Here is a 27806-nt window from a genome sequence, read left to right as displayed (position 1 = left end):
ATGTTATGACAATAACGAACACTTCAAGACAGCTAGACTCAAAAACCGTTTGCCGAGTGGCACTGTCAAGTTTATACAGTATATAATAATCGAGTGTACCCAGAAAGCTAATAGCCACCTATCTTTAAATGAAACATCTGGGGATCCTAGATGACAGTAGTGTGCCAACAATATTGGACTATCACCAACAGAACATGCCAATACTTATTAGGAATTTTTTTTTTGGGTGAATTCTGAAAGTCCATGCTACAAAAATGAGTACAACCAGTCTACATTCAATCAACAGTGGTGTTTAATAAAGCTGTAACTAATGATTATTTTGATAATCTATTATTTTGACTATGTTGTTGATTAACACTAGAATTGCCAGAGCCTACGAAAAAAATCCGGCCCACCTTAAATCCGTTCGCACCTCTCCATCAGCGTCTTTTGTCCTATAAATGTGCCGATAAAGACAAGCAGCCTGCTATTCCATCCCCCCACCAAGAAAAGCAGCAAGCAGCCTACTATTCCATTCCCCGACCAAGACAAGCAGCCTACTATTCCATCCCCCCATATTTTAGTAGTAAATGACAAAATGTTGGCATAAACTATATAATGTGTGAGGCCTGAAGTCCAAAGATCAAATAAACACTTTCACAATAGGTTCAAGGATAAAACAACAGCTTCCGTGGCATAGTGGTAAGATTTGCTGACTTGTAATCAAGAGTCCCTGGTTCGATCCCGACTTCCTCCTATATTTGCCGTTTTCTGTAGTGAGCTGCTCTTATTGTTAATATTATACAGTACATACATACATTTGGTTTGCATCTGTAACAGACGGTAGTACATTTATAGTACTTGTAAAAGTTACCTTTTTTTTTCACTTTTATTCTCTCAGTCACGATCATGATACATACTACCGCTCTAGGGATCTGTTGCTGTTAGTTTTTATTTGAAACTGGGAATAACTGAAGATGTGAGTGGTGTTTTGAGGCAATGGAACTGGACATTCTCTGATCTGGAGGGATAAAAGCTGACACACAAACGCTGGTGAATCTGCCTTCTTCATATCTCACCGTTACTTAGCAGAAGCAGACAATGGCCGACAGTGAGATGAAACACGTTGCCGTCGTCGTAGAAGAACTCCAGGCACTCGACAAACAGATTCAGAAACTCCTGTCCAGACGAAGGTACCTTAGGGATTTGAAGGCCATCTGAAATCGACGTAACCTCAACCCCGAGCTGTGCCGCTCAAGTAAGCTTCACCCCCACGCCTCGTAGGAGTGACGACGACACAGACGAAGACCTCGGCGTGTTTCAGCTATGCAGGCAGGGGTTCAAGGCTAGAACACCTCCATCAGCACAGGCGAGCACCAGAACCGGTTCGACCCTCTCCGCGTCCCCAGTTTGCCTTCAACACTGGGTGATGTAATAGTGGTAGGTGATTCGATTTGTAGAAACCTCAATATCGCATGCCCTAATCGGAAATCTTTTGTTTCTTGTTTTCCCGGTGCTTGTGTCCGAGATGTGATGAGACGTCCGCCGACAATCTACGAGAAGCACAAGAACAGGGCAGTTGGATCTGTTGTATTACACGCCGGCATGAATGATGTAAGGCACCGACAGTCGGAAATTCTCAAGGCTGACTTCGCAGCACCAATTAAAGACACGAAGGAGAGGACCCCATCAGCAAAGATCTTCATTTTGGGTCCACTACCTCTTGTCAGACGATCAAATGAATACTACAGTCATCTGCTAGGATTAAACAACTGGCTGAAAGGCTTCTGTGAGAACCAAGACATCGGGTTCATCAACAACTGGGACCTCTTTTGGGAAAGGCTGCATTTCTTCAAGCGGGATGGCCTGCATCCGAATAGATTTGGCGCCCGGGTCCTCTCCGAAAACATCGCTAAGGTAATTTGTTTATCTTGACTATTTCTGCTCTTAGCCCCTTCCATAATGCTATTGCTGTGCTAGGACATGATAATTGCTTAACAAAATCTTCCGTAAAAGTGCACAACATTAATATTCTAGTAACCAATCTCAATGCACGTAGAAAATCTAGGCAATACGGTATAAACACAAATAATTTAATTAAAATTACTACTTTAGATGAACAATGTATTAAAACTATAAAAACAGACTACAGATTAAATAAAAAATACACACAGAGAGGCGCTAACAAAAATAACTTAGTTCCTGTTCCAAATATCAATAACGCACATAGTATTCATCTCTGCCACTCCGAAACATTAAATATGGCACTATTAAATGTTAGAGCTTTAACTAACAAGATGTTTTTTATCAACAATCTTATTAGTGATAGAAAAATTGATTTTACTGCATAAGTGAAACGTGGCTTGGCTCTGATGGCGCGGCTGTTTTAATCGAATCTGCGCCTCCGGATTACAGTTTTACTCGTGCGGCTCGCCAAGGAAAAAGAGGTGATGGCCTAGCAAACATTTACTCAAGCCGGTTAAAGTGTAAGCATGTCAGTTTTGGTAAATTCAAGTCCTTTGAGTATCTCGCCGTTGTTATTCATGGAGATTCTCACATTCTAGTATTATCCGTGTATAGACCTCCTAATTTTAACAAGTCTTTCTTTGAGGAATTCTCTGACTTAATGTCAATTTTAATTACGAACTATGACACACTCTTAATAGTCGGCGACTTTAACTTTCATATAGATAATCAGTGTGACCAAAAAGTAAAAGAATTCATGAACCTCCTGGACTCTTGATTTGAGACAGCTCATTAATCATCCTATACATAAAGCAGGTCATACGTTAGACTTAGTAATTACTAAAGGACTAAAAGATGATGTAAGGCAGATCATTGATATTGGTCTATCAGACCATTTTCTTCTACTATTTAATGTAGAAATATTTATAGAAAACATTCATGAGAAGCATATTGTTAAAAAACGCTTCTTTGACTCATTTAAAACTTAAACATTCTAAGCAATCAGTCCATTTATAGTGTCAACTATAATAGTAAGGATAATGTAAATAGTAAAGTGGAAAGATTTAATACTAAAGTGAGAGCTGCTGTTGACATAGTTGCACCTGAAAAGACAGTTAAAAAAATCTTCTAGCATTGTTATACTATGGAAGACCCAAAGAGTGTGTGATCTAAAGAGAACATGCCGTAGAGCTGAGCGTAAATGGAGGAAAACTAAACTAACTATCCACTATGAAACATTAACGGTTAAAATAACAGAATACAATAACACAGTCCGTCTTGAGAGGCACTGCTATTTCTCTAAGATTATAAATAACAATGTTGGTAATCCCAGAGTCTTATTCTCAACGATTGATCGTCTGCTAAACCCAAGTAACTCAAAGGAATGCCTCCAAAGTACTTCCAGTAAAACCTGTGAGGCTATTGCTGTATATTTCAATCAAAAAATTAATAATATTAGAAATAACATAGTATATCTCCCCAACACTGAGGATCCTCCTAAACCCCAGTACTCCGTTATAAACAAATTAAATTCTTTCACCAGGATAGATTTACCTGATTTACATAAAATAATTTCTCAACTGAAACCCTCCACCTGCGTCCTTGACCCAATACCAACAAGTTTTTTCAAAGAAGTATCTGGCGTGCTAATTGATAATATTCTTGACATAGTAAATTCGTCATTAGATACGGGGCTCTTCCCAGACTGTCTTATGACTGCTGCAGTTAAACCCCTACTTAAGAAAAATAATCTTGACCCCTCTGCTCTTGAAAATTTTAGACCCATCTCTAACCTGCCTTTCTTAAATAAAATTCTAGAGAAGGCAGTCATTATGTAGTTAAATGACCACCTCAATAAACATGCTATTCTTGATAAATTTCAGTCAGGTTTTAGAACAAATCACAGCACAGAAACTGCACTCGTTAAAGTAGTAAATGACTTGCGGGTAAATGCAGACAGAGGCCATTTATCTGTTCTCACCCTCCTAGATCTGAGTGCCGCATTTGACACCACTGATCATAATATTCTTAGAAATCGCCTTAGTCAATGGGTGGGCCTCTCTGGCACTGTCTTAAAATGGTTTGAATCCTACCTGGCAGGGAGAAAATTCTTTGTTAGTTGTGGTAATTACAACTCACAGACACATGACATCCTATATGGTGTTCCACAAGGCTCTATCCTGGGTCCGCTGCTTTTCTCAATCTACATGCTTCTGTTAGGTCAGATTATCTCAGGTCACAACGTGAGCTACCACAGCTATGCTGATGACACACAGCTGTATTTATCAATAGCACCTGATGACCCCGATTCTCTTGATTCACTAACACAATGTCTTACTTGTATTTCTTAATAGATGAACAGTAATTTTCTAAAGCTAAATAAAGAGAAAACTGAAATTTTAGTGATTGGCAATAATGGATACAATGAGGCTATTAGAAACAAACTGGATGCATTAGGATTAAAAGTGAAGATGGAGGTAAAAAGCTTATGGGTAACTGTTGACTGTAATCTGATTTTAAATCGCATATTCATCAGACCACTAGAACAGCATTTTTTCACTTAAGAAACATACCAAAAGTTAGACCTCTTATATCATTGAAAGATGCGGAGAAATTAGTTCACGCGTTTGTTTTCAGTCAACTAGATTACTGTAACGCACTCCTCTCAGGACTACCCAAAAAAGACAAATCGTTTGCAACTAGTGCAGAATGCAGCTGGTAGAATCCTAACTAGGAAAAGAAAACCCGAGCACATTTCTCCAGTTTTGAGGTCACTACACTGGTTACCTGTGTCATTCAGGATTGACTTTAAAATTCTGCTTATGGTTTATAAAGCCTTAAAAAATCTTGCCCCATCTTATATATCGGAATGTCTGACATCTTATATTCCAAATCGTAACCTTAGATCCTTAACTGAGTGTCTCCTTAGAATTCCAAGAGCAAAACTTAAAAGAAGTGGTAAGGCGGCCTTGTGCTGTTATGCACTTAAGATCTGGAATAGCCTGCCAATCAGAATTCGCCAGGCTAATACAGTGGAGCACTTCAAAAACTGCTGAAAACACATTATTTTAACATGGCTTTTTTATAACGTCACTTTAATTTAATCCTGATATTGTGTATATCCAATTCATTATAATAACTATTCACGGTGGCTCTAAAATCCGTACTAACCCCTACTCTCTCTTCTGTTTCTTTTTCCGGTTTCTTTGTGGTGGCGGCTTGCGCCACCACCATCTACTCAAAGCACCGTGATGTTCCAACATTGACAGATTAAAAGCCGGAAGTCTGCATGACTATCATCATCAAGTCCTTCCGTGAGAACCTTAAACACAAAGAGGACTATTTCATTTTTGTTAGGTAGAATGCCCATTGGTGACTGGGCGGTCTCGTGGCCTGGAACCCCTGTAGATTTAATTTTTTTCTCCAGCAGTCTGGAGTTTTTTTTTTTGTTTTTTCTGTCCTCCCTGGCCATCGGACCTTACTCTTATTCTATGTTAACTAATGTTGTCTTATTTTCTTACTTTGTCTTTTATTTTTCTTTTCTTCCTTATGTAATGCACATTGAGCTCCTTTTTTATGAAGATGTGCTATATAAATAAATAAATGTTGTTGTTAATTTTTTTTTATTCAGTTTTTTTGAGTGTTCCTGCTCACGCTGAATTAGTATGCACCTTATGGTATATGATGTCAAAAAAGAAAAACAAAAAAAAAAACACATACACAGAGACATAGGTATAAATGATATTTGGAATTATTCATTTTATGCCCTGTATAGTACATTTTGGAAAACAATGTAGCACGGATGCAACATTATTCAAATTCATTCGCATAACATCTTGCGGTTGCAATCAGTGTCCCCCAGCCACCCCCCAAACTCCACCCCCCCCCCCCTGATCTTGCCAGTCTCCATGTTGCTGTATGGTGTTGCTTCTTTTGTACTCCAGAACGTGCAGAGGAAAGAATAGTACAGAGAGGTGAGGACAGTTCAGTGCTATATGAAATCATCAAATTCAAATTCAAATGTTAACATTTCACACACGCGCAAGGACTGTCCTTCCTACATTTACGACATGTGTACCTGTTGCAATGTGCACATTTCTATCTGTGCTTTGGTTCCTATTACATTGAAAGGGCACCTGACACAGACTCAGTTTACTTTCCTGGGGAAAGCAGCCATCTTGGAACAGAAGCTTGTCAATGTTGCATCCTCCTTTTTCGTACGCCTTGGTTATTCTAGTGTCAGATACGTTTTCTCATGATTGGACATACCTGTATATGAAGTTCAAGGCTTAACGAGCTAATCCAATCAATTTGGTGTTACAAGTAATCAGTATTGAACAGTTACATGCATTCAAATCAGCAAAATTACAAGGGTTCCCAAATATTTGCACAGCCAGTTTTTCGCATTTGATTTAATGTCATACAACTAAATACTACTTCACTAAAAATCTTTGTTCAGAAAACACCCAAGTACTCAGATGCTCCTAGGAAATGACAGACATACCACTGTTACCTCTTTTGTTGAAAGTAAATTATTATGCAGGCTGAGAGGGGATCCCCAAGGAGATGCGGCCGCTCCTCCGAAACCCTTCCTAAGCGGTGATACAATGGGAAACATTGTATCATGTGCCGCGTGATCTGCATTTTGTGTGGCGCTTCGAACGTTTAAAAGCATGTACAGCACCTGTCCATTTATCTCACTGCCTTGTCTCTCTTGTCCCCAAGACATCCTCAAACACTATACAATCTCTTTTCACTGCTCCGTTATTTAACCAAGTAATATTTTCTGTTTTTTTGCACTAACGCTATCTTTACTGTCATTTTTTTTGAGACTTTTGAATTTTCCTACTTCCATTATCTCTAACCTGCTCTGCATGTGTATCACGGGACTTGCTTCCAAAGGTTGTAAGTGTGACATGACTTGTTAGTCTCATGGGACGTGAAAGTGTCTCTCTGTCTCTCTTCCAAAGATCATCACAAGATTTTTTTTTTTTTTTTTAATAATAGAGATACTGTAAAACAGAAACATTCATTACAAATTTTTTCAAGTGTGGTTTGGTATTCATAATCATGACTTTAGTAGTGATGTTTGTGGTTACATTCAATTCATAAAAAGTGTTTTGATTTCAAAAACCCTGTGTGATCATGCATGGCATGTCTATTCTTCGAAAACCCAATGAGTGAGGCACCTCTGTAGCAAACTGTTAAAAGGGAAGCATGGCACAGACCTCTTCGCATTTCATAACAACTATATAACTGCAAAAAAACAACTTTAGATGTAATTTGTTGAAGCCAGAAACTGAAAACTTAACTCACCACAGCAAATGTCTGACCAGAGTCCAAGCTGTTTGTAGCAATTTGATTTTTTTTTCTGGCAAGTGAATCTCTGTAAAATGCATATATCCAAAGCTGGCACTAGATAATGTTATTTAAGCCTTACACACATCTTAAGCGCAATAGTCTGTGTGTGAATAATGGCACTGCCAAGCTAATTACAGACCAAATATGTAAAACAAAGAATTCTGTAACATCAATGTACAGGCCAATGCTTTTAAATGATAATGATGTGTATAATCAGTCGTACTGTTTATTCTGACATTCCAATGAGGGCAAGCACCTTCACCAGGAGTGATATTGGGGAAGCAGCTTTCTTTTTTTTTGTTAAATGCGCAATGAATGTTTGCATATAAATATTTATAGGAATTCTTGTATAAAATTCAGTTGTTGCCAAATGCACTTCTTATTGCTACTGAATACTTGTTTTAAGTGTTTCAAGTATGACGTTCACAAATTAGTTTTTAATGTGAATAGTACCACTGATATTTAATTATGCAATGCAGAAATTCAGAACTGTAATGTACTTATACACTGGTCTGACTTTCCTCACAGCCTCTCCAGCTTTTCTAATAGAAGACACATTTCCTTTATGCGTTATTCTTGATCAGCTGCTGAAAAGACCTCCACTTGTCACTGTTGCACATTCTATTTTATGACAATTAAACAAAACTTAACTTTTCAAAGCTATCCCATTTTACACCATACATCAAAACAGTTTAACTCTTAAAGTTACTAGTATGCAATCTGCAAATTTTGCACTATCATCTGTGCTTTTTGAGCTCAGATCAAGGGTTTTGATGATCTGTTGTCTGGAATGCTTAAATCTCACAAGAGTACATAATCAAGGACTGCCGAGTTCAGTTAACAAGAAACACTTGGCATTTGTTTAACCAAATGAGCCTTGATTGGAAAACGCAGCTTATTCAAGCGAGGAGTCCTCAGCTTAGTCTAGATTTCATAAGCACGTTTCGTAGAATGCCCTACAGGTGTTGCAGCTACACCCATTATTAACAGGTGCATAAGAATCGAGCACATATCCATGCAATCTGTACTGACACACTGGCAATAGAATGGGTAATATTGAAGAGCTCAGTGACTTTAAATCTGGTACTGTCATAGGATGTGTTGATTGATATTCGGGCTTCGGTTTTTACACTTTGACAGCAACATGTAAATTGAATAATTTCTTTTTCTTCAGTTATATTCTGGAATAAAAATGCACTTGTTTTGTTATACCTTTTGTGAAAGTGTTTATTTGATATTTGGACTGCAGTCTTCACACATTATACACTTCATGTGTACATGTGACTTCATGTATACATTTGTTTTCCAACTCATATCCTGTTAAGGGTGTATATGTCTTTAGTTTAACACCTAGGTTGCATAGTTTTTTGCATGTATATTTCTGCATATTAATATATCCAAGTTTCATGGGATGACTGCTCTTGTTAGGATTCTGGTCATTACTATTACATATGGTTAATGAGCAAAATGCTGGGACTGAATTCAGCAAAATTACTCAGTAAAACCACTAGCAGAAAATCTTCATCTTTTATTTACAGTACTACACAGTGGTTGCAATACTGCCCACGTCTTTTTCCTACTATGAAATAACCTTTTGGTATATCATTCATTATGCTGCTAAGTTATGACACACTGCAAGGTAAACTTGATGTACAGTGCTTATTAATCATAATGCCAGAGAGTGGTGACATGTGGGCAAGCTGATGGCACTTGCAGGTATGAACTTCACTGTACTCTGTAGACCTGGCAGTAACAACCCTATAAATGTATAAAAAACAATGCATTTATGATTAATATGAACGCAGTCTTTAATATGTGATCCATGTTATTGAATTAAAAAAATGCAATACCATTTAAAACAAGTCAATTGAAAAAAGATTAATCCGTACATTGCCCAGTATTCATATTTAACTAATCCAAAACCAGAAAGAGAAGACAGGAGGGCAGAGCCAGATATGTGAAGGAAGACACTAGGTACACTAGGGATCAAAGAGTACAACTAAGCAGGAGAGAGACCCATGAGGAAAAAAAATTACCAGGAAATAGAACAAAGTTTTATAAAATATATTGAACTGGATAAATTGTGAGTTGGGACATTCATAACAAAAGATGATATTCATGAACAATACATTTGCCGGGAAAGAGTAGAAAAGCCACTATAGCAAAGACTGTAGTACTGTTCTGAGATTAAAAGAGGAGCATGGAGGTTGAATTACAAAGCAAAGAACACAAAGTACAGACAGGCTTCTATCTGGGGTGAAAGGGAGCAAAACAACAACAATGAAAAAGGTGCTAGGGAACAGAGTCAGAGAAAGAGATGTCATATGTATGGAAATAAGACTGAAATGTCACAAGGCCCCAACTATCAAACAGACTGCCAAGATGACACACTCGGTGATGCCAGAGAAAATTTTACACAATGATGTCAAACAAGAGAAAAGGGATGCAAAACATGGGTGTATGGACTATGCCATTACAAGGTAGGGACAAAAAATTTCAACATAATCTCTTAAATCAGTAGTATTGAACAGCATTGGTCTTATATTTATATATGTTTCCAGTGCTATCATGACCAGGTGCCTGCTATAGGTGCTCCCATTTTTATCATAGTTGTTGCTTGCTACTTTTTTTATGGAGAACAGAAACTTGTATGATACACAGTATTATGGGGTCAGTGATGTTCTGCGGTTTTTATTATAAGCAGTGCAGCTCCACTTGTGCTTGTGGGTGTGTGGCACTCTGCTGTAAAGCTTTGCAACTGCAGGGTGTTTAATGAGACAGGATAGTTTACTGCATGTTAGATGCAGGTGTGATTTTCTCAGCTGTTCCCTACTGACATTCTGCAAGTCACTAGGCGGTGCACCTGTGCTCACAAAGTAGAAAAACGTTTGGGAAAAGAGCAAGGGGTAGCAAGGAAGATCCAGATGACAATGGGTGAAAGGAAGACAGGATTGTGTCAGGGTCAGTCTACTGCTGGACCTGCGTATGTTGTCTCCCAGGAGCAGCAGAGCTACTGTGTAGATGCCAGGGAAAGAGAGCTGGAGTCGAGTTCCACAGTAAGAGGAGAAGGTGCAGACCTTTATTCATCATGGACAGTGTAAGATAGCTGGTGAATAAAACAGATGCACTCTAAACGCTGATTAGGAGCTAAAAGGCATATACACTCATCAGTCTTATTGCTTAGAGATTAAATGCCGAACCCCACAGTTGCAGTGGATGAATATAAAATCATGCGGGAAAAACAAAACAAGAGTATAAGTAGTAGGAAGAAGGTAAAAGGAATTGACATTTTTGTGAATAAAAAATGGTGCGAACCTGGACACATTATAATTAAAGCACAGGGTATGCAATTTGAATGTTGCACTATTCATCGGGGGCTTATGGCCTTATATAAAGAGGGAGTTTTCACATTCCATTGTACTGGATGTTTATGCCAGGCTTGTTCCCAAACCCAAACGCCCCCATCCCTCTCTTGGAATCACACACAGCATTTTCTGTGGTAAACAGACTCTGCACCAACCATCCCAGAGTTTTCATCACAATTTCTGGTAACTAACAGGTTTCATACACCAATGTTTATCAATTTGTTCACTGTACAACAAGAGAAAACAAAACCCTCTACTTGTTATATGCCAGTGTTAAAGAGGTAAATAAACCTTTGTTGTTTTTTCACCTTCGGGTGGATCCGACCATAATTTGGTACAGCTCATACCCACATGTAAACCTACTGTACAGGTGCTGCCATTCATCACTAGGACTGTGCAGGAATGGACAGTGGAGGCTAAGGAGGCTCTGAAGGATGCCTTGAGAAAACTGGGACATGCTCATGTTTATGTGTTCCATGGTGAGGATACTGAGGGTCTCTTCCACCACACCACAGACTACATTAAATTTTGTGTAGGTAACAGTTTCCACAATGCAGTGTTTTCCCAATAGTAAACCATGAATCACTAAAGACCTGAAAGCCCTACTGAATAAGAAAAAGAGAATTCAGATCTGGTGTTAAGGGGGAAATCAAACCGGTGCAGTCAGAACTGAACAAGCAGCTCACTTTGGGGAAACCTTATTACAGGGATAAACTAGAGTACAAGTTACAGTAGAACAACATGAAGGAAGTGTGGAATGAGATGATGACTACCACTGACTACAAGCAGGCTGTAAAACCTGCAGAGGAAGGGAACAAGTACAGATCGAATTAACTGAAGCAGTTTTTCTACAGGTTTGATTTACTCTTATCAGTCTAGCCCTCCCCAAACACTGCTAGCCTCCATGTGTAAGCTGACGTAGTTCTGAAATTCAACCTGCCATCTGTACCCTGCTTGACTTTCCCCTACACCAGGGATAGGCAACGTCGGTCCTGGTGAGCCGCAGTATGTGCAGGTTTTTGTTCCAACCCAGTTCCTTAACGAGAACTCTATTGCTGCTGATGAGGCACATATTGCTTAAGTGACATTTTGATGCTTCATTTTAGTGGTCTCGCTTGTTAAGGTTCTCCAACCTTAATTGCTTATTTCAATCTTAAACTGCTGCATTCAGTGTTTTAATTGCTCCTTATTAGCAATAAGATGTAAAAGACAAAGCAGCCAGCAGTTCTCCAGCTAGCTTTTTTCCAATTACATCTGTGTGTGTTCATCATGCACTGTTTGATTTAATAAAACACTTAATAGAAAAATGTGACAGACTGAAAATGATCTGTTTTAGGCTTCATATCATTTGGATGATATCCTTGGAAAGGAAAAAAATCTACGATATAAGAGCCTTACATTGCACAGACTAACAAGCCATAAAATTAAATAAGGTCTGAGATTGGCAATGATTGGTTTCTAATTAAGCAATTGGGTTGGAATGAAAACCTGTAGCCACTGCGGCTCACCAGGACCGACGCTGCCTACCCCTGCCCTACACTGATATTACACCTTTGGTCCTCAGTCTCCTTCCACTTCCAGGAGTGTCTGCCTCTACTGGCCAAGTCAAAAAAGAGCTAAAGAAACTGCATAAACAAGGCTGTGGGGCAGGACCGAACCATCACTGAAAACATGTGCCAGCCAACAATGTGAAGTCTTTCAGAACATGTTCTCCCTTTCCCGGGGTTTACAGAAGGTTCCCTAGCTCTCTAAAACATCCTGTGTGGTCCCAGTGCCAAAGAAAAGGAATTCAAATGATCCTAAGGATTTTAGACAAGTTGTTCTTACTTCATACATCATGAAGACCCTTGATAGGCCAGCCCTGAAAAAGCTTGGACCCCTGGTTTCAGATATCTTGATCCTCTGTAGCTTGCCTATCAGGCACATATAGGTGTTGAGGATAGTCTGATGTAGATTCTCCCCTGAGTATATGCCCACATGGACAAAGCCAGCACCACAGCCAAAATAATGTTCTTTTGATTTTTTTTTTTTTTTTCCAGTGCCATTCTGCCCTATCAACTGGGGAAAAACCTCAAGGCTATGTATCTTGATGTATCCATAACCCCCTGAATCATGAATAACCAGTCCAACAAAACAGTAGTTTTTGTGGTTCAGGGACTGTGTGTAGAAATTGTGGCATGTAATACTGAGGCACTGAATCATGAATAACCAGTCCAACAAAACAGTAGTTTTTGTGGTTCAGGGACTGTGTGTAGAAATTGTGGCATGTAATACTGAGGCACCACAGGGAATGTCCAGTCTCCCTTTCTGTTTACCCTCTAAACATAGGACTCCAGTATAATACCAGCGCTTGTTACCTACAAAAATACTCAGATGATACCTCCATCATAGGCTGCATTAATTATAGAGATGAATCAGAATACAGGAGGTGTGTGGAGGACTTATAGTTGTTGTAATGTTAAATTTTGCATAAAAGTTGATAAATATTTTGTATGTCTTTATTTGTAACTTAGACAAAGCAATGTAATATTAGTGTTACATTATTGATAAGAACAGCAATGGTCTGATGGTTAAGAACCCCTTCCCCCTTAAAGAAATCAGTCTTTACGACAGGATTGGGTGAAGTGCCTAAAACAAGTGATTCTCTACAGGACACTCTCAAATCAACAACCACAGGAAAGCCAGACTGCCTAGCTGGCAAGCTTCACCTTAACAAATGGTTTTGGGGGAAGGTGTGAAGGAATTCTATGCCCCATCGGTCTGAAGCAAGGCTGTTTGGAATTGGCTTGCATCAGAAGCCTTTAAGTACCATGATGCCCTATTGGTTATAGGGGTTGGACAGAAAATCTATAAATTTGCTTGCTCTACCCCTTCCTAGCTCACTCTCTCTTACCAACTGATAAAGGAGCATCTCACACCATGAACTGAAAAGGACAACACAATGAAGAGCACAGCTCTATTGAGACAGGAATGCGACCTGTTCTGAAGAAAGCTAACCAAAAATGAGGACTTAACTAGAAACATTTTAAGTAACTAACAAGTCTGTGTGCCGCCTGAAACTACACATCAACATTTATCAGGTTGTATGGTTGCCAATATTCAAATATACTTTGGTTATTGTTATTATTTATGAATATTATCAGTAATACAATATTTAAAGTGTAACTTAACTCCTGCTTGTCTTTCATTACACCTAATTTCCTGAGGTTATAAATTTAGAAGGGAAGGTGGGGAGAAGTTATATGGTACAATGCCTTATAAACAGTGGTAAGTATGTGAGATTTGAGGCATTCTGACAAAAGCTACAAACAACTCAAAAGGGGAAAGTAGAGTAATATATTACTCGACCAAGACAAAATTGTGGTACAGACAGAACCATTGCACCTCAACATACGCAAGATGGTGGTGGACTCCTGGAATGCCAAAGAAATCAGTCCCCATCAGCATGGCCGGATGGCCATTTCTAGGAGTCATCCTAGAGGGTTGTCACAATGCCTAAATTTCAGGTGTGTGGGTGTGTTTGTGTGTGTCCTGCGGTGGGTTGGCACCCTGCCTGGGATTGGTTCCTGCATTGTGCCCTGTGTTGGCTGGGATTAGCTCCAGCAGACCCCTGTGACCCTGTGTTCGGATTCAGCGGGTTGGAAAATGGATGGATGGATGGATACATTGCTAACAAAAGTATTCAATAACATTTTTGATAGCTAATACAGTATATAATGTAACCTAATTAAAAAAATGTTTTAATTTTTTATTCTATATCCATTAAAATTTTTGCATTGAATGAAAATACTTCAAGTAGTGCAATATTTTGTAAAAGAGTAAACTTCTATAAACAACAAAAAGTAAAGAGGTTCCAATTCGGTCAACTGTTTCTTTTACACTGATGAAAACAAATACTGTTACTTAGGTAGTACAATGAAATGTTTCAAATATCACTAAATGTTGGCTCAATAAGTATTGCAATCTTTTGTAAACAGTATAAATAAAAATAGTAAACATTAAAGTAAAAAGAACATGAATGTGGTATTCTGCAAACAAATGTTCAGAAAAGTAACACACAAACAAACCACCAGCACACTTAAAGGCTTCCATAAATGCAAACAGTGCACTCTGTTTTTTTCTGTAAATAAATTATTAAGTCTTTTATTTATGCAACAAAGACTAGCATATCAAAGTGCTCTCCTGTGAGGCATGCTTCTGATGTGCTGCAAATGACCCGACATACAAATACACAATCTGAAGCAAAGCTGCAAGTATATGAGCACACGAAGGAGTAGTGCCACTGTTTATGCAATTGAGCACTGAAAAGTTATAGCATCTTATATGCTAAATGTGATGTAATATAATTTTAAAGTCACACATAATAAAAAAAGAAATGAGCCACAACAGCACATTTCACTGAGAGGTTTTAAAAGTCAAAGGAGCAACAGAGCCGTTGTGCTGAAGAATGTTGCCCTGAATGAACAAGCACATAATAAAACTGGGCCAAAAGAAAAAACAATTGCAGCCCCCTATCTTGAAACATGAATTTTAGACTAAAATAGTTTCTTCTTTCTACAGGTTAAAACTTTTTCATAAACAAAATATATTACAGGTTTACACTTAATTATTCCCTAATTTAGAAATACGGTATCGCTCAAAATTCTTTGTATTGACTCACATGCCGATCCTTCAAGTGTTTGGCAAAACTGGTTGTGTTAGCCCCTTTAACTAGTGTTATGCAGTAGCAAATCCTGCATACAGACTGGCAAGTATTGTGGTTTTTCCATCCCCATCTGTCAAAGAATTTCCAGATGCCACTTTGGCAGCTCTCTGTCAAGTGTGCTGTTGAAGGCTCTCACACCGCTGGAGTTGGTGTCTTATTAACATCTGTGAGTGGATGGAAATAGGGATGTCAACTCTAGCCATTCCAATTGATAGTGTATGAGTCTCAATTGTTAAAAGCCAGTAAGTGCATTTGTAAGGTGCAACTGATGCCACGGATGAAATTCAGTAAATCACCGAGCCAACTGCGCTTGAACTGGCTGCAATCAAGCACGCAGAGGTAAGCGCTGATGCTTCCAGGCTATAGTGCAACGGCTCAATCCCAGGGACAGTGAGGCTGCAATGCTGCAGGGTGTCATGCTTGGGTCACAGAATTGCACAGAAACACAGAGGAACTTTATTCAAACACTTCAAACAAACAAACGTCTCTTTCAGAAGTAAAACGAGCTCAGTATACAGTTAGTTCTTGAATAAAGAATAGACAAACATCATAGGGGAGCAAAACGGGAGAGGAACCCCCAACAGGAGCAGAGGATGTCTGGGGGATGAGAGTGAAACAAAGCAATCAGCCATAAAGGACAAATGCTGTTCAGGCTTTTAAGTATACGTAGCGTTGCGCGAGAAGCATATCACACGACAGAGCAGCTGTAAGTAAGTCCAGCAAGTAAGGGAGCAATGTGAAAGTAGTCTATCAGCGTTTTTTAAGAGGGGTTTTTTGAGGAGCGTCCATGTCTTCTAGGGGTGCATTCGGCCCCCCTGCTCACAAGAGGCTGGCAGTGGTCATGAGCTGGCTGCTCAACGAATGTACGGCACTGACTGATCAGCTCCTGTGTGCTCGCAAATGGCACTGGGAAATGACTATAACCAATTGTGGCGGTTTTAGGGTTAAGAGGAACAAAACGGAAAACACAAGAACACTCAGCTGGAGATGCATCACAGTCAATCAGCAGCAAGGAGAAATGAATAACGCTGTAGAGGTCCAGTGCCGCTAAGATTCAAACCGTCAAGAAGACGGTGATTTATTTATTTTTATGGTGGAGATTCCAGGGATGCAATCAGCCTTGGCCCGACCCGCACGCACTAAAAAACAGACAAAAACAAAGCAAACCAGTAATCAAACAGCAAATAAAGATCTGTAATCAAAACAAATGAAATCAATGAAAACAACAATACCATCCCTGTTCCCCTTATGGCAATTATACATTAAATACAACAAAGCACAAACAAAATAAACACAGTAAATCATGAAAAACGTTAATGAGAAACGACAACAGATGAAATGTAATTATGAAAATAGATAGTCCAGAGATCCGCATGTTGAATGGGAATATAAAGATAGTCCTACTGCTAGTTCCTGAAATGGTGAAGATGGGTGGACGGGTTCAGGAGCGCTCCTTTCCTTGCAGGATGGCCACAAATCCTCTTACAGTCCTCATGTACACAGACAGATGGCAGACAATCCAGGACAAATCAAAAGTACAGGTAACCCAACAGAAGGCAGACAGACAGGAACTTGAAACACAAATTAAAAAAACTTTTTTTTTACTTTTGGTCACCGGCCCCCTTTTTAAAAGCCGCACTGACATCCTTTGAACCCAAAAGCTCCAGCACCCTCAGCAGAAGACCAATCAGAGCCATTGCAGGGACTGCTGGGAGTTGCAGTTTCAAATTCTATTAGCTACTTTCACCATCCCAAGCTGCGTTTTCCTCTACAGTTGCTTCCTGTTCTCTCTACAGTACCGTATTGCCATGAAAAAAGCCATAAAAAATTTCGGAGGATATTTGCAGTTTCCACTAACAATTATTAGATAGGTTCTAAGGAAAAACCCGTGAATGACTGAGGCCGCGAACTCTGAACTGCGACTTTGCAGGGGTCTACTGTATATACAAGGAAGAGTATATAGATATGAACACCGATCAGTAAGTACAGATACATGATATGAATAAAAACAGATGAAATATCTTTATGTACAGAATAGATGTATGTAAACAGGTGAAAATATACACAGAGTACAGTCAGAAGTTATTTATATTCAGTAAGGTCAGCTAAGCTATTGAGTAGCAAGTGTTGAGAGTTCAGAATGGTGATGGTGTTATGAAAGAAACTATTCTTGAGCCTGCTGGCACGGGTCCGAAGGCTCCTGTAGCACCTCCCTGATGAGTGAAGGGTAAACAGTCTATGACTGGCAGAAGAAGCATTCTTGATGCTGCGAGCCCATCGCAGACACTATGGATGCTGCAGGTCAGCAATAGTTGGTAGCAGGATGCCAATGATGTGCTGGGCAGTTTTCACCACCTGCTGCAGGTAGTCAATGATGCACTTTTTCTCCGCAGACAAGAAAATTTGTCATACTTATCTCCACTGAATTAGCAAGGTTACTGTAGAAGGAAAATCTTGGAAAGGTTTGTACTTAATTTCAAGATGTTTGTTGAATATAATTATGGATATATCTGCTCTGAAATATGAGTATGATTAACAAGGTTTTTATTTGGTTTTCCTTGGGCATTTAACTACAGTCACAGAAGTACTTCTAGAAGACATCTGAAAGTCAGCATGGATAAACAGGCAACAGTTTCACTGTATTATTTGGGCACACCATTCAAGAATATTAGGTAGACCAGCTGCAATAAATCACTAAGTAAATTTTCCAGTCAGTTCACCACAGAAGACACTGTAATGAATGTTGATATTTGTTTTTGAGGTAGTCTTTTATGTGACTTTTATGAAAGAACACAAAAATACTAAACATTAACAGCACATTACTTTAATAACTTACTGTAATGACACTTCAAGAAAGCCCAATTAAACATAATTATTTATTACGTATGGTAATGTTGTAAGAAGAGTATATTTACATATTTTCTAATATTCTTAAGCAACATTGAAGTTCATATCAAAAGGTATAAATATGTAAAATTAATTCACACTACCCAGACTATAGAAAAAGTGTACCAAAAAATTAGCATAAAATTCAGATGGTGTTAATAGCCCATTGACAGTGTTATTTTCTTTGTCTACTTTCCCTAAATGATAATGATTGCTTTTTAAATAAGTGAATTAAGGTTATCTAAAAACATTTCAGGAATTCCACAACAGTACATTAGTGGTGAATATTTACAAAACATATGTCCAATTTTCAGATATAAAGTTAAGCTTTTCTTTTTGAAACAAATAACTAAATCACTGACCTGCTGCGTCCACTGTCTGCAGGAAAAATTCTGATGGACTTATCAAAGCTGGCAGAGACAAACTCTTTCCCCGTTGGAGAATAATCTACATCAAGCACAGCTGACACATGATCCATGTGCACCTTGACAGGTGCATCCAGATAACGCATATCAAATGTGTACAAGCTACAGGAAAACAAAAAATAAACATATATTATAATGGCAATTTAGGACCAAGCAATAATATAGTATTGTATGTAAGAATGATATTCTGTTTGGAACTCCTAAAAAAGTAAACTTTATGCAATTACTATTGATACTTAAAAGTAAATTTACATTATATTACATATGAAATCTACATGATTTTACCTTGTAAAATAACCTGTAACAGAAGAACAGAGCTATGAGAACTTAATTTCTAAAACATTTTACCATATGGTTACGCAATCTTAAGCAGTCAAACAGAATTCAAGATTGTTTTAAAGAACCTTAACTTCAAAAATATTAAAATTATTTGGTTCTAGTATTTATATATAAAGGTGATATGAGTATCTTGGGAAAATTAGTCTTATTTTAATCTCACATATTTAGTCTGGCTTGCTCTTTGTTGTGGAAATATGTGTTATCACCAAACCTGGTTCTAAAGAGCACTCTGAGGCCTTCATTAATAAAGTTAGAGATGCCTAGAAGTTTGGAAAAGGGATTTAAAAACATTTCCAAACAACTGGAAATCAACCTTTAATGTGTGGAAGATAATCTACAAGTGAAGAAAATTTCAAACACCCAATTGTGACGATGTGAGTTTGCTCCACTCTTCTATCGTCCTTCTGGGAGCCCTGAACCCAACACCGTCGGTAATGTCACCGATAAGCTTGGCAGTGAGGCACAACAAATGAAGCAAGGGGATGGTGCAAAAATGTAAAGTGCTTTTATTAAAAACAGCCAACAAAACAGTGTTCAAATAAAATAATGCAGTGCATCACAGTTTCTTAAATAAATAATCCCATAAAAATTGAAACGTGGAGGTTAAAAAAAAAAACAATAAATAAATCCTTTAAAACGAGGTTAAAACAACGGCTGGAAGCAGTCTCTTTAAAAACAAAGCCTGGTGCCTTATTTTTTTTTACCTGGCAGCTCCTCTGCTTCTCCCATCGGGCTTCACAACAGGGGAGTCGCTCTACCAGAGCTGACAACCTCTCTCCATTCTGATCTGGAGGCTTCCCGATCCCTGGCTTTGGTTCCGCACTCTCCAGACCGGGAATTGGATTCCCCAGTGTGAGCGTCCTGGCCGTTGGGGGAACCTATCTCCCAAGCCTCCTGCTGTGTTCCGCGGCGAGCCATCCTTCTTCTGGTCACTTCCGCTCCTCACAGAATGCTCAGTGGGAGCGACCACAATCGACTCCCCTATGTGTTGGCCAAACACCCCACTAGGGCTCAACTGTCCAGCTGCCTGCGTTTGCTCTCTCTCTCGCTAACACACACCGGTTTTCTCCTCACTCCTGCAACCAGCGTTTTTCTTTTTCTTTTTTCCTTATCTTTCTCTGCTAGCCGCCTCGCGCTTCCATTTATTACGGGGACGTGGATCAGCTCTCGGGAACAATTACGGATGCAGACGACTCCTCACCTGTGCACTTAAGTGAGAATCGCCCGCATCATGAATTCCCCGAGAACCGCTCACTCACTCACTAAGCGGCTATTTTTTTTTTTTTTTTTTTAAACTGACACTTTTAACATGAGCTGTGGACCTGCTATACCACACCAACTTGTCCAGGCTGGGCTGCTCCAACAAGTTCAGCCTAATAGCAGAATATAAGAGGCTGACAAAAGTCTCTATGAAGCCCAGAATTTCATCATGGGGCCCACAGGTAGTTCCTGTCACTGTCGATATCAAAGTGCACGAGTCTACAATTAGAAAGAAGCTGCACAAATTCAATCTACATTAGAGGTGTTCCAGGAGTAAAGCTTCCCTTATGAGAAAGACCAGAAGGGCGAGAATAATGTTTGCTCATGGAAACCTAGGCAAAGGCCAAGACTTCTTAAATTGCTCCTGACAGACAAGAAAAAGAGTTATTTGGTCACAGTACCAGGAGATATGTTTGGCGAAAATCAAAGACAGAATTTGACCAGAAGAAAGATACTAACTTTTAAGCATAGTAGAGGAAAAGTTGTTTTGTGGCTGCTTTGCTGAATCAGGGCCTAGCCAGCTCACAATCACTGAATCCACTAGGAATTCTTATTGTACTAGAAGGTGTATCAAGATAATGTGAGACAATCTTGCCTAAGAATGAAGCTCAACCAAATGTAGACCCTGTAACATGGCAATGATCCTAAAAATACCTGTAAATCCACAAATGAATGGCTGAAAAGAAAGAAACTGATTAAAATGGCCCACATCTGATTCTCATCAAGATGCTGCTGGGAGGATTAAAATGTGTTGCGGATGGAAGACATCCCTCAAACACACACAGCTGAAGATTTCTCCTACTCACCTAAGCAGAATTTCTTCATTCAGTCGATGTCAAGAGACGGGCAAACAGTTATAGGAAATGCTTACTTGTGGTTGTTTCTGCCATTTTATTAGCACAAAGGGTTTACCTACTTTTTCCATATATGGAACTGGCATATCTGTTCATTTTCATTGAAGAAGTTATTGCAAAGTCAATTATTTTCATGGTATGTTGTTTCCAATTATATCCCCTGTAACTATTTTTTCCTTTATTCTTGTGTGGATAATTTGCTTTTAACTTTCAATAAATATTTTTAAAACGAACTTTTGGACTGAGAGATTTCTTTTGACGCGCGTTTTACCCGTGCTTGATCTCTCCTTATATTTCGGCAGCTACACTAAAAAGTTTAATACCTGCCTAAGATTGAAACCTGCCAAAAGACTGAAAGCTTGAAAATTGCCTTAGATTATAAAAAGAAAGTAACCTGCGTGTTCTACGCCTGAAATCGGACTGCGACGAAAGAAAACAACGACAACTTGGAAAGACTCGACAGGTATTTTTAACCTTTGTCTTTGATCGGAGTAGGGAATATTTGAGAAATGCTAGCGCTCCTCGCGAGACTGTATAAATTATAAAGGAGTTTAAGTACAGTACCATGTGGGATCGCCATGGCGTCTGAATCCGCGAGACAGAGGAAATTTCAAACCCCCAACGAAAGTCTCAGTGGTGTGAGCGGAAGTCGTGACGATTATGACGTTTCAATGGAGGACCATCCCCATGATGACAGAAAACTGTTCAATTCAGTGACAACTAATCTTCAAACAGCAATGGATTATAAATACAAACAATTATCCGATGTGATGAAGATCCTAATGGATTTACAACAAAATTAACTTAACTGTGAAAAAGTAGAATTAAATATCAAGAATCAGTTCCCCAGCTTGAGAATGGAATATAAAAAGATGCAAGGAAAATGATACAAAATAACGTTGATGCTAAAACAAAAACTATACACACGTTTTGGGGAAATATAATGGATTGGATACTAGAAGTACAACAAAATTAAAGCCTTGACCAACAACCCGACTTTTCGGCTAACCAATTCAGGGATTACAGAACGACGAATGACATTCCTGACTTCTCTCAGATTTCCATTCAAAGTAAAAGTCATGCAAGCTCAATGAGTACTTCAGTTAAAAACTCCCAAATCTCCGCAAAATCTAAAAGTCACACAAGTTCAGCGGCTACTTCAGTTAGTGCCCTCAGATCTCAAGAGGCAGCACAGGCTTTGTTGTTGGCTAAAGCAGAGAACCAAAGAAGCCTACAGGCTCTAAAATTTGCAGAAGCACAGCTGATTGCCAAAAGAAAGACTGAGGAAGCACATCGAGAAGCTGAAAAAGCACAGCAGAAAGCACAGTGGGAAACTGAGGAAATAGAGTTAAAGGCTGAAAGAGACCAATTGGCGTTGGAAGCAGCAAAATTGAGAACGCTTCAAGGCAATCGCAGCCCAAATAGACTGGATCCTTATAATGTTCATCAGAAACTAGATATAAGAAATGCAAAACCACATGATACAAATATTTGTGACTTTCTGTATAAAGATGAAGATAACAATAATCCTCAACAACCGCTTTATGATCAACAAAATAGAGCACCATCACCTCCTCAGCAACTGCCTTATGATCAGCATTATGACCATCGGAAAGAACAACAAAATAAAATAAGTTCCTAACGTACCATATAGAAAGGTTCCAATATTCGACAGAGATCCATTGACTTATATAAACTTTACAAGAACATTCGATTGGACTATCGATCGAGTGGTAAGTGATCCTGGAGACAAATTAGAGTACTTAATACAATTTACAAAGATGCGCCTAAAGAAATGGTACAGAACTGCACATAACTACCGCCAGCAGAGGTGTACAGAAAAGCTAGAGAAATGATGAAAACCCTTTATGGAAACCATACACAAATAGGGGATGCTTACATGAAGAAAGTTAGGAAATGGCGACAAATAAGAATGGGCGATGGAGATAGCCTAAAGGCATACACACTCTTTCTTGGTAATTGTAAATGTGTTATGTCGGGTTTAAAGAATGGAAATGAATTTGATAACAATTTAAATATTTGTACTATGTCATCGAAGCTTCCCCAAGAGCTAAGAGAGCTCTGGCAAAATAAAGCAGCAAAGATCGAAAGTAAAGAAGGAAGAAGACCAGAACTCGCCGACTTATATGGATTTCAAGAAAACCGGCTTATAGCTTCCTTAGATCCAATGCACGGTGCTTCATATCAAAGTCATACCTTCAAAAGGGAAAAAGAAAAGACTGATGATGAAAAATATCCAGTGAAAGGAGGAACGAGAAAGGGCAATTTTGCCTCAAATTTTGCTGGTACCGTAGAAAAAGGAAATAAAGCGAATACGGCTGGACGTACACACGGTAAGCACTATCTTTTCTGTGATTAAAAACACGATCTTAAAGACTGCAGAGCAATTCAGAAATTAACTTATGAAAGTAAAATTGACTTTTTGAAATCCAAAGGCTTATGCTTTAAATGCCTTATACAAGGACATCTTAGTAAAGATTGTGAAGAAAAGATGAAATGCAGCATATGCTCTCAATATCATCCAGTTATTTTACATGTGAACAAAGAAAAGAACTCTGACGATAAAGCTAAATCTCAAAGATGAGAGTGCTAAATCTAAACAGAAAAGCACTTCTACAAATGCGCCCATAATACCGAAAGAGACTTGTATGGCAACCGGGGCCGGAAAGGGTGTCTTAACTTTGACTGGAACCGCAGCTAAGTCCAAAAGGAGTGAAAAATATGCTCTAATAGACTCATGCAGCTCAGCCACATTTTGCACAGAGAGTTTACGAGAGCAATTAAACCTTTCAGGAAGAAAGTCTCACATATATCTCGGAACGCTAGAAAATACAGAAAAGCCTTTAAAATGTAAAGTCTTAACCGACATGCAAGTCTGTGGGCTAGATAAAAACACATTTTATGACTTACAAGAGGTGTATACAGTAAACATTATACCTGGATATAAAGAAAAAATTCCTACTCAAGAAGATATTATGAAATGGCCTTACCTTAAAGATGTGCATTTACCCCAAATACATACAGAAGTATGTTTGTTAATAGGTACAGACTCTCGTAAAGTCATGGAGCCACGGGAAATCATACATAGTGAAGGAAACAGACCTTTTGCAATGAAAACAGTTCTAGGATGGATTGTTAACTGCCTAACAAAGGAGTCAGACAATGAAAGATTGAAAAGATGTTCAGTCAATTATGTGACAATAATGGAGGTGGAACAAATGTTACTCCAACAATACAACACAGACTTTACGGAACGCAGCATGCGCATAGCCACAGATACTGTAAGACTAACGGATGGACACTATTGCATTAACCTGCCTTTTAGAGATGAGACTCTTAAAGTGCCAAACAATCATTGTGTTGCAGAACTACACGCTATTGGACTTAAAAGGAAACTTACAAAGTATCCAACATTCCATGAGGATTATAAAATTTTCATGAAAGACATTTTAGACAAAGGATATGCTATCAAAGTATCCACTGAACAGCGGACCCTTGAAAAAGAGAGAGTGTGGTACATACCTCACCATGGAGTATATCATCCAAAGTAAAATAAGATCAGAGTGGTCTTTTACTGTATAGCCACTTACCAAGTTTTTTCCCTAAATGAACAGTTACTAAAAGGACCTGATTTAACTAATACACTCATTGGAGTTCTTACAAGATTCAGAGAGGAACCAATTGCTCTCACGGCAGACATTAAATCAATGTTCTATCAAGTGAAAGTTCCAGAAAAAGACACAGATCTTCGTTTCCTGTGGTGGCCTGAAGGTAACATAAACAATGAATTAGAGGAATACAAAATGACAGTGCATCTTTTTGGTGCTACTTCATCACCAAGTTGTGCCTCTTATGCCTGAGGAAGAACAGCAGAGTATGCAAGAGAGACAGCTCCAGAGGAAGCAGTTAACACTGTGCTGCATAACTTCTATGTTGATGACTGTTTAAAGTCAGTTGCTACAGAAGAACAAGCCATAAAATTGGCCAAAGATCTTCAAGCCCTGTGCTTAAAAAAAGGATTTTATCTTACAAAATGGATAAGTAATAGCAGAACAGTCTTGTTGTCCATTCCTGAAGAAGACAGGGCAATAGATCAAAAGGACTTAGACTTCAACCACAATTTGTTACCAGTTGAAAGAGCGTTAGGTGTCCAATGGTGCACACAGACTGACAGTTTCAAGTTCCAGGTAAAGCTGCAAGATAAGCCTGCTACAAGACGTGGTATTCTGTCAGTGGTCAGTTCAATATATGACTCACTTGGATTTTTAGCACCAGTCATACTGCCTGCTAAGCTTATTTTAAGAGAACTGTGTAAAGAGAAATATGCATGGGATCAAGAAGTGGAAGTTAAGTACGTTCGGCAATGGAAAACATGGTAGGACGATTTGCATCTACTTGTGGATTACAATGTAGACAGGTACATTAAACCGCCTGGATTTGGTCAAATAATGACCACACAAATGCATAATTTTGGAGATGCTTCAGAGAACAGGTATGGCACTGTTTCCTACCTCCTTCTGACTAACAAAGAAAATGGCACCACTAAAATCTGTAACGATACCAAGGTTAGAACTTACAGCAGCAGTGGTAGCAGTCAAAATGGACAAAAAGTTAAAACAAAAACTACAGGTTCACTCTGCAAGAATCAATCTTTTGGACTGACAGCACCACAGTACTAAGGTACGTTGCAAATGAAAATGCACACTATAAAGCCTTTGTTGCCAACAGAATCGCAGTGATAAGAGAGCACACACAACCCTCGCAATGGAGGTATGTCGCATCTGCACAAAATCCTGCAGATCAGGCATCAAGAGGATTAACAATAGAAAGCTTCATCAAAAGAAAGACTTGGATACAAAGCCCAAACTTCCTGCTACAGCCAGAGAACGGAATGGCCTAAGAGACTGGATGAAGTGGACCTGTCTACTAGCGACGATCCGGAAATCAAAAGGTGTGTAGCAAATTTTGCAAGTGTAGAAGAAAAGATCGAACCAGTAAAAAGACTTGTGGAGTACTACTCAAAATGGTTCAATTTAAAGAAAGCAATAGCTTGGTTCCTCAGGTTCAAAGAAATGCTAATGTGTCTGAAAGAAGAGAGAAAGGCAATTCAATATACAGTCAGTAAATCTGGACACAGCCCAGAAAGACAAAAAACACTAATCACAGAACATATGAAGGAATACAAATCATCAATGAGGCCGAAGCCACTGTCTCTACACGACTTGTCTAAAGCAGAAAACGAACTTATTCGCCTCAGTCAACTACAAGCTTACCCAGAGGAAATTAAAGCCTTACATAAAAACCAGCACGTAAAGAAAAGCAGTAAAATCATCAAACTGGACCCAGTACTGCAAGAAGGAATATTGAGAGTTGGAGGCAAAGAGGCAAAACACCCTACGATTATACAAAAAAGCTCACATACTGCTACACTCAATCAGAAACCTTCACCAAGAACATAGACACTGTGGACGTAACTACCTGTTAGCAGAGCTACGTCAAAAATACTAGATACCTCAAGCAAACGCAGATATCAGAAAAATAATTTCAAAGTGCACCACATGCAGAAGATACAATGTGAAAGCAGGCGAGCAAAAAATGGCAGATTTGCCAGAATATTGCCTAGCACCCAATCGACCACCTTTCACTAATGATGGAGTGGATTATTTTGGTCCTTGTTTGTCAAAAGACGACAAAGCCTAGTCAAGAGGTATGGAGTCAAACGTTTTCTGTAAGTCTTCACAAGGTTTTCACACACTGTTGCTGGTATTTTGGCCCATTCCTCCATGCAGATCTCCTCTAGAGCAGTGATGTTTTGAGGCTGTCGCTGGGCAACACGGACTTTCAACTCCCTCCAAAGATTTTCTATGGGGTTGAGATCTGGAGACTGGCTAGGCCACTCCAGGACCTTGAAATGCTTCTTACGAAGCCACTCCTTTGTTACCTGGGCGGTGTGTTTGGGATCATAGTCATGCTGAAAGACCCAGCCACGTTTCATCTGCAATGCCCTTGCTGATGGAAGGAGGTTTTCACTCAAAATCTGACGATACATGGCCCCATTCATTCTTTCCTTTACACGGATCAGTCGTCCTGGTCCCTTTGCAGAAAAACAGCCCCAAAGCATGATGTTTCCACACCCATGCTTTACAGTAGGTATGCTGTTCTTTGGATGCAACTCAGCATTCTTTCTCCTCCAAACACGACGAGTAGAGTTTTTTTCATCTGACCATATGACATTCTCCCAATCCTCTTCTGGATCATCCAAATGCTCTCTAGCAAACTTCAGACGGGCCTGCACATGTACTGGCTTAAGCAGGGGGACACGTCTGGCACTGCAGGATTTGAGTCCCTGGCGGCGTAGTATGTTACTGATGTTAGCCTTTGTTACTTTGGTCCCAGCTCTCTGCAGGTCATTCACTAGGTCCTCCCGTGTGGCTCAGGGATTTTTGCTCACCGTTCTTGTGATCATTTTGACCCCACGGGATAAGATCTTGCGTGGAGCCCCAGATCGAGGGAGATTTTCAGTGGTCGTGTATGTCTTCCATTTTCTAATAATTGTTCCCACAGTTGATTTCTTCACACCAAGCTGCTTACCTATTGCAGATTCAGTCTTCCCAGCCTGCCCCCCCAACCCTTAGAAATGGGTCTC

At 39.2% G+C, this 27806-nt stretch overlaps 1 protein-coding gene across 1 annotated transcript in view; it reads right to left on the bottom strand.

The window, feature by feature from the left end:
• The window catches only part of dcaf13 (ddb1 and cul4 associated factor 13), a 280107-nt gene that overhangs the window by 136000 nt on the left and 116301 nt on the right, over positions 1 to 27806 (bottom strand). Inside the window, exon 8 of the mRNA XM_051936090.1 lies at positions 18624 to 18788. Within this exon, the coding sequence (XP_051792050.1) occupies positions 18624 to 18788 (165 nt within the window). The remainder of the gene's footprint in view (positions 1 to 18623; positions 18789 to 27806) is intronic.

Source organism: Erpetoichthys calabaricus, chromosome 13 (assembly GCF_900747795.2).
Source record: "Erpetoichthys calabaricus chromosome 13, fErpCal1.3, whole genome shotgun sequence".
NCBI classification, from domain to species: Eukaryota; Metazoa; Chordata; class Cladistia; order Polypteriformes; family Polypteridae; genus Erpetoichthys; species Erpetoichthys calabaricus.
The sequence above is the reverse complement of the archived record's forward strand: the minus strand, read 5'-3'. Positions and strand labels throughout refer to the sequence as shown.